Source organism: Strigops habroptila, chromosome 2 (assembly GCF_004027225.2).
Source record: "Strigops habroptila isolate Jane chromosome 2, bStrHab1.2.pri, whole genome shotgun sequence".
In the NCBI taxonomy this organism is placed as follows: Eukaryota; Metazoa; Chordata; class Aves; order Psittaciformes; family Psittacidae; genus Strigops; species Strigops habroptila.
In genome coordinates, this window is record NC_044278.2 from 98,412,306 (window position 1) to 98,420,632 (window position 8,327).

Sequence of the window (8,327 nt, forward strand, 5' to 3'; positions counted from 1 at the left end):
TTTGGTAAATGGAAGTTTAACTATCTCATGAAACTTAGATCAACCCCATGATTATTGCAATAGTACATGTTCTTTGTTGAATCTGTTGTTTTCCATGATACATTTTTAACACGACGCTATTGTGCAGGCAGTGCATATAAACTATATGTTTAACATTTTAGGACAAAACCATTAATTATGTTAAAATGGTCACTAAGAAATTGTTTTAATTTAAGTATTTCTGAATGGAGTTAGGACTTAATGTATGATAAATTATGGGAGGCCTTAATGGAGGATACAAAGTGGTGTATGGCTTGAGGAATTAAGCATGGAGAGTGGGTTTTCTGTGTGATTATACTGCATCCTTAACAATGAGTGCGTGCTGCAACACGTGCGTGCTGCAACAAACTCATGTAGAAATTAACACTTGCAGTCTAAAAAATTGAACAAATTGTCAGTGCTAAATAACATTCCATTAACCTTATTATACAGAAAGGCTGGCCTTTTATAACAAACTAGCATTTTTTATTTTTCTCAATGAGCAGGGTCTGGAACTCCTAAACCATCTACTCCTACTCCAACCAGCACCCCTTCATCGACCCCACACCCTCCTGATGCTCAGAGCTCAACTCCTATTACCCCTTCTGCCACCCCTACTCCCCAAGATTCAGGCTTCACCCCTCAGCCCACTTTGTTAACCCCGTTTGCTCAGCAGCAGATGTCTCTGAGCCAGGCACTGCCTGTAATGACCATTCCTCTTTCCACCATGGTAACATCCATTACTACAGGAACAACATCCACCCAGGTCATGGCAAACCCTGCAGGACTTAACTTCATCAATGTAGTGGGCTCTGTGTGGTAAGTTATGATGGTTTTTAATTTGCCCTGGGAAGGTTGGTTGTTGGGGTGGGGAGGGTGGGAGTGGTACAGAACTGTCCAGCATACAGTAGGATAGATATTTTTCAGGATCTGCAATCCACAAAGATTGTTCACTTTGTAATCATGAAGTCAAAAGACATGAGAAACTATTTGTACTTCTCAAATATAAGGCACCTACTGTAAGAATATTGGAAAGGTCTATTAAGAAAGATTTTTATTGCTTTCAGCTTTTTGCATGTCTATAGGTTAATTTCCTAAGGCTTAACCTCAATTTAAGTATTTTCTGAGGTTTGAAAACTTTTTTATTAGTCAGAGAGGAGATGAAATATTATATGTAGACAACTCTAAACTAAAAATAGAAAGATTTGGTACTAAAATGCCTATGAATGAAAGGTAAAAAACCAAGAAAACAACAATCTGGTTTCTAAGAATTTGATCAAACATTGAGGTTAAACATTCTTTGATCCTTAAAACTCATTTTGTGGTTTGAAATAACTGCTGCTGTCAGAAATAGATTGTGTGGTATAATGTGAACTGCTTTTTAGACTAAATGAAATGTAATCAATATAAGATGGTCGCTATAAGGCACATGGTGTTCTTCAATGCAAGTATCAGACACTTGAGTTACACATCCAAGGTGTTCAGCAGTTGATCCCTGTTGATTAATTAGATTTTTTTTTTCATGCAAAAAGAAAACATAAACTTGTTCCTTAACTTTTTGTTATGACAGTTCAACCACTTTGACAGTATTTCAGTATTTCTAGAAGAACCACTTGTGTTTTCTATACATTATACCAAAGGGGGGGAAAAAGTGTATATCCTGAGAATATGGATTTATGTATTGGTTATGCCCTAAGCAGAATGATTTTTTTAAGCTGCCTTGATGTCGTATCCATAATCCCATTTACAGCAAACAGTTGAATTACTTGTCATGAGACAGGGCAAAACTTTAGTTACTCAGATGTACTTGTACCACTTGGGTTTGATGCATTGTCTTTCCTCTTCTACAGTGGAGCGCAGACACTGATGAGTGGTTCAAACCCTATGTTGGGGTGCAACACTGGTGCCATAGCCCCTGCAGGTATAAATCTGAGTGGCATTTTACCATCAGGAGGTCTGGTACCAAATGCGCTGCCTGCTGCAATGCAGTCTGCCTCTCAAGCAGGTTAGTGTGCATAAGTTGAAAAGCCACCCTGCAGATAGGGACAGTGTGAAAACATTGTGAGTACAATGGACAAAAGTGGCCACTGTGTGAATAGGTTTTGTATTTGATGGCTGGAGCTCAGGAGCAACATGCGTATTTTTGCATTCAAAGCGTAGGCTATGCTTTAGATTCATTTTTGAGGAGCCAGACTGGGGAAACATACTCTAAACCTGGATTGTTTGGTATGCTCACTAGGAAGTTTGAGATAAATTCAAAATTCATATGCAACTTTGATAATGATGACTGCTACTAAAAAAGGCATGAATTAGAGGCCTCACTTTTTAAATGTGCGAAGCATTTTTTTCTGTCCCTGGTACGGCTTTATTATCATAAAATCATAAAATGGGTTGGAAGGAACCTTAAAGATCACCCAGTTCCACCCCCCTGCCATGGGCAGGGACACCTTCCACTAGACCAGGTTGCTCCAAGCCTCGTCCAATCTGGCCTTGAACACTTCCAGAGATGGGGAATCCACAACTTCTCTGCACAATCTGTTCTAATTCTAGTAGGACAATTAATTAGTTTCTTATTGCCTTCAAATATGACTATATAAATCTGTATGTCTCTATTTATTAAAGCAGGATTTAAAATTCTAGTTTATTTTTTCTGAACATATAAGAAACAAAAACTAATGTATGATTATGGAATCAGAATGTAAAAGAGACTTCAAGATATCCATCCTTTATGCTGAAACAGGGTCAAATCTGTCTAAAACATACTGAACCAATGTTTGTATAAACTGACTTTTAAATACCTTCACTAAAGAAGATTCCCATCTTCCTTGGTGGCTGTTTGGAGTAGTTCATCTATACAAAATTTTTCATTCTAATTACAGTGCATCTTCTTAATAGCAAGTTAATTTTATTTTTTTTTCCTCTTATTCCTTGCAGACATGAAAAACAGTTGTTCACCCTTTCTCTTTACCTTCTAAATATCAAACGTGCTGTCATGTCCCACATTTGTCTTCTCTTTCTGCTAGGTCGTACTTTTCAAACCTTTCATAATCTGTCACTCTCTTCTAGACTGTCCAATTTGCTTACATCCTTCTTAAAATGTGATAACCAAAACTGGATACAAGCCTGAGCTTGGCTGATTTACCACTGTGGAGTACAGCAGAATAAATGCATCTCATCTCTTTCACAACATTCCTGTTAACATTTCCCCAAATGAGGTCTGCCTATTTTTTATCTATATTTTTTGCAACAGCATTACATTAACGTAAGAATGGCATTACTGATTTAGGCCAAAACTCCATCCAATTTATATTCTGTCTCTGACAGTTGCCATTAGAGGATACTTAGGAGAGAGTTTAAGATGAGGCAAAAGTGTGAAGTGAAATATCCCTCGTATACAACCTGTTCCTCTTGTGGCAAACTACAGCTTTGAGACTTTCTCAGCTGAAGACTATCGACATGGATCTTTGTGCTCAATATCCCATGCTAGACTTCTAGTCTGTGGATTTATCTATTTGGTTTTTGAACCCATTTATATTTTTGGACTCTACAGCATCTTGTGACAGTGAGTTATTTATAAATGTGAACTGTATGAAGAGGTTCTTTTGTGTCTTCTATAGTTTGTGATATGGATGGTTTGGATATGTTTGTGACTTACTGTAACTTTTTATGTCCTTTCTTGCTGTACAGACACAAAGCTAGTTACTCACAATTTTGTATTCATTCATTTGTCTTTTTTTATTTAGTGTTACTGAATTTTGGATCCTTTGTTTAATTCACTAGGATCACCTTTAGTTCTGTCCTTTCAAACACTATCAACCTTTATCAATTTGGTGTCACAGATTTTTACGTGCTATGCTGTCACCCACATAACAGATGGGAGTAGTGAATTGAGCGAGGTCTGTGGAAGACCTTTGGGGGTTCTGTTAGACAGACACTATTTTACTGGAGAGTTTGTATCATTTCTATACCCGCCTGATCGCTTACCACACATACGTCTTTATTTAGCATAGCTTTGAAGAGTGTCTTGTGGAATAATGCCAAAAGCCCTAGAAGTCAGATATATCTTGCCAGAAGCCTTCGGAGGGGTGGACAATTGCTAAGATTTTGGGTGGGATTATTTTCTGTTAGCGATTGATAAACCAAGAGCCTGTTACTTCATTGAGCCCTTGGACATTTCTGGATTTACTGTATAAACAGTAAAACATTTTAAAGCCAGAAGAAGAACGACTGAAGAATAACTGCTGTGATACTCTCCACATTCACCTTTGTGTAAATGCATGAACAGGTTATATGTTACAGGTTATAGTGTTTAGTAGTGATACAGATTTCTTTCTCTTTAGTCAGCTCTCTGTAAATTTGAATCTGGATAACTATGAACTTACCAACATTACAGAAAATGCAGCATTGTATTAAGTATACAGTAAGCCAATTTTCCAACTTCCAAATGTTTAGAAATAATCCCAGTGGAAAGGTCTATTAATTGCAATACACAAATATAATTAAGTGAAGAGTTCCTACTAATAAAAAGATGTTTTCTTTAACAGGCAGCCCCTTTGGTTTGAAAAATGCATCAAATCTTCGGCCCTTAAATCTTCTACAGGTAATTGATATACTTGGACACAATGATAATGATAATTTCCTATATTTGTTTAGAGACATGTTTAATACTGCATTGCCCCCACCCTGATCTTTGAAGCCAGTTGATTGGACAAACTGTTTACTGCAAATTTTAATTGCTTATTTAAAATGCTTAGAATAAGCAAGAAAGCTACTTCCGTAAAGATACTAAGTGGAAATTATATTCCTAGCTCATAACAAAGGAGCTAGTTCTCAGTAATCTAAACATGCTGACATTTGAATTCAAGAGATTAATCCTAAAATACAATCTTTTATTTTCAAGATTCACCTACACTTTTATTGCAAATAATTCTTTAAATTGAAATTATTACTATTTTAAAAGTACAAAACTACAGTAGAATCACTCAGGGGTTACACATACAATGCCTAAAAGCTGAGCTCAACATGCACAGGTACGTGCAGTAATTAATAGCTTTAAAGAGCTTCTGGTAATGGAAATAGAAGTTCATGTAAAATAGGGAATTAAAGTGGTCTGTAAATGTTTTCTTTCCACTAAGCATCCATACAAATACAAACATGAGCAGAAGTTCCTTATTATGTCAGAGTTCCATTTAAAAGCAGAACAGAGGATGTTTCTAGAACCAGGGGGAGATCCTGGATCTTGAAGTCAGCTGCAAATGCAGTTTCACCATTCCACAAGTGTTGTACCATGCTTCAAAACATTAATACCAGTAAAAGATCAGCTGTAGCTTTGCTTACTTCCTCCTCCCACTCTTGTACACACTCCAGAAACATGGAAAACGGCAGGCACAGGAGGCAGTTACGCCAGAGTAGAGCTCTTCTATAAAACTGAATGCTTATATTTGTGTGATTCCACATTGAAGTGCATCCTTTCAAGCTACCTCTACCACTCGTATGAGCCAAGAATAATTTGGCTGAAATCAGCACAATTAAAGCTGGGGTAAGGGAGAGGAATTAAGGCTGTTCCACTCAAGCATTGTTTGGGTTTTTTTTGCAATAGACCTTGCAGCTCATTGATTGGAAGCATCTATTAAAATTCAGGGGAATATTCCAAAAGGGAAAACAATATACAGTGCTTTCAAAGCCTAGCCTTTACATTTCCAGAATGTAAATAATAAAACTCTTATTTTCCTGTGGAAATGTCTTGCTATAATTTGTTTTCTGAGCATAAGGCTTTTTCACAAACAGCAGCAACTGTAAACTGATTTATTTCAAAGGATTAAAAAAACCCCAAAACCTAGAAACAACAAACAAAACCAAAACCAGACCTCGAAGGAGTACATCATTATCAATATCATGTTTATCCTCAGATAGTGGGAAACTCAGCAGTTTGATTGAATTATGCCTTTTGTTTTTAATCTTCAACAGCTTCCAGGTGGTTCACTTACTTTTAACCCACTCCAGCAGCAGCCGCTGTCACAGTTTTCTCCACAGCAACAATCTCAGCAATTTACAACCTGTAGTCCTCAGCGACAGGGAGAACAGGTGTGTGCTAACAGCCCTCAGCCTGGGGTGCATGGACCAAACAGTTTCTCCTATTCTCCCCATCTCCACAAGTAGATCTGAAGCAGAGGGAAAGTCTTCCTCCAAACCTTTCTCAAACTGCAAAGACTGCAGCGGCTTTTTTGCCATGGCTGGAGCTGGGTTATTCTCCTTTATTTATATCCTGTATAAAAGAGCTATGACAAAACAACTGGCTAAACGCTAACTCTAGTATGAAGAGAGGTGTAAAATCAGCTTAGTGTTGTCCTGTTTAGCTGATGTAGAGATACATCAGATGAATACATTAAAACCATAATCAGGATAACTACAGAGTAAGTACAAATTCTTACACTGCTGTGAGTTGGCTTATGATCCTCACTGCTGCAGTTCAGCAGAATTGTTCTCTTTGCACCAGAGGAAGTACCAGTTGGCTTTAATCATTGAAGAAGTCTAAAGTCCTGAAAGAGACCGATCTGCCTGTCAGTCAAAATGGCAGATTTTGAGTGGTTGGTTCTACCTGTGCCTAAAACCTTTACCAGCACTAATGCAGCAATGTGGGAGAAGTAGCTGCTCTGCTTTTGTGGTCTTCAGCTTTTGTCTTCCCAGACTTCTGTTCTACCAAATAGCCTCTACTGGATACTCAGTTTGTCATGATAATTTTGCTCATTCTGCTATAGACTGGTCATAAATAAGATACCTCTTTCTAATGCTTGCATGGCATATAAGTCTCCTGTGTCACAAGCCTTGTTCTGGAATGCGGGACAGTTTAATGGGATTTGTTCGCAGAATACAAATATCAGTTTCTATTTGAACTACTAAAAAGGAATCATGCAAGCTCATACTATTGGGTTTTATCTTTGAGACATTCAACTTTGAAGGGCATTTACAAAAGAGCTGATGTGAGCTTAGTTCTTCATGTGGCAGAAAGTTCTTCTGGAGGAAATCAGTCTCTCTCTGCATTGGCTGACTTGCCCTAACGAACTTCTCTCCTACCACACATTATAGGCTAGGACTAGGGTCATGAGCTAAAATGAGCTCAAACAAATACTCAATTCCTTAGCTTTCACAAAGGACAAGAACATATGTGCTCATAGTGCTGTAGTCTCAAGTGCTTTGTGGAAAAAACCTATGCCCAAAAAGCAGCAGTTTTCTGTGCTGCAAACAGGATATGTATGTTCTCATCTCATGTTTAGAGTTTTTCCCCAAATGTTGGTTCTGTGACATTCTAAGTCTTAGTCATCTCCATCAAGATGATGACGTCTTCTTAATGTGTAGTCTTTTGGTCAAATTTACTTAGGTCTTAGTGGCATTATTTCATATGGTTATTCTAAAGAAGCATTGCAACTCTGGAAGTGCACCAGCTCAAAAGCTTTTCTTTATTTTCTGACAGATAAACCATGCAGCTTGCTTGAATTGCGTATGTAATACTTTATTTCCCCACTTACGAATCAGTGCACAATTTAAGTTCTAGAAGAGGTCATAATTCAGTACCCTTTGACTTCAGTAGACACTAGGTCAGACTCCACTAATTCCATTCGAATGATTACTGTGAGAACAATTCTGTTCTGAAAATCAAATTTTAAAAGCAGGGTTTGTATTATTTATGAAATCAAGGAGCGTGTGGCACAATGTGAACATGTGAATGTAAGCTTCAGACCTGGCATATTTTGATTGACGAAGACCTTTGCATATGGATGGTTTCAGGTGTCACCTGAAGACTTTGGGGTTGGGAGTGGGACAGGAAATTGTCGTAAGATTGCAACCATGAACTGTAGTCTCTCCTGGCTGTAGTGAAGTTGACAGCTACATGGGACTTCTGCTGGGTGACAGGCATTATACCATTTCTGCCAAAATGGAGCTGGTTTGGGGCATTCAACATCTGTTTGTTTTACGGTAGTAGTGACTACAACATAGCCTGTATCCACATGCACTGGAAGATGTAGAATTAAATGGTTTTAAGTGGCACTTCAAAAGTTTGCCTTCACACTAGCTTTATTTACTTATTCATTGATACCAAAGTTTGGTAATAAGGATCAAGCTTTTCATTTTTGCTAGGGCTCTGACCAAGGTCCATCTACTCAAGATCAGGCATTATCTGCCCAACAAGCTGCTGTAATTAACCTGACCGGAGTAGGGAATTTTATGCAACCTCAAGCCACAGGTACGTGCTTGCTGAGCCTCCTTGTCCAGTGAAGTGTGTATGTCAATAAATTCACACTGAGATGAAG

At 38.0% G+C, this 8,327-nt stretch overlaps 1 protein-coding gene across 17 annotated transcripts in view; it reads left to right on the top strand.

Moving 5' to 3' along the window:
* Window positions 1-8,327, top strand: part of SUPT20H (SPT20 homolog, SAGA complex component) — a 35,494-nt gene that overhangs the window by 24,410 nt on the left and 2,757 nt on the right. For 7 of the 17 annotated variants that reach the window (XM_030477668.2, XM_030477670.1, XM_030477665.2 and 4 more), the window contains 4 exons: window positions 525-837; window positions 1,869-2,023; window positions 4,563-4,618; window positions 8,155-8,260. In XM_030477668.2, the coding sequence (XP_030333528.1) occupies window positions 525-837; window positions 1,869-2,023; window positions 4,563-4,618; window positions 8,155-8,260 (630 nt within the window). Of the gene's footprint in view, window positions 1-524; window positions 838-1,868; window positions 2,024-4,562; window positions 4,619-5,985; window positions 8,261-8,327 lie in introns of those variants that run through there. The other 10 variants (XM_032919779.1, XM_030477676.1, XM_030477675.1 and 7 more) reach the window with 3 other exon arrangements.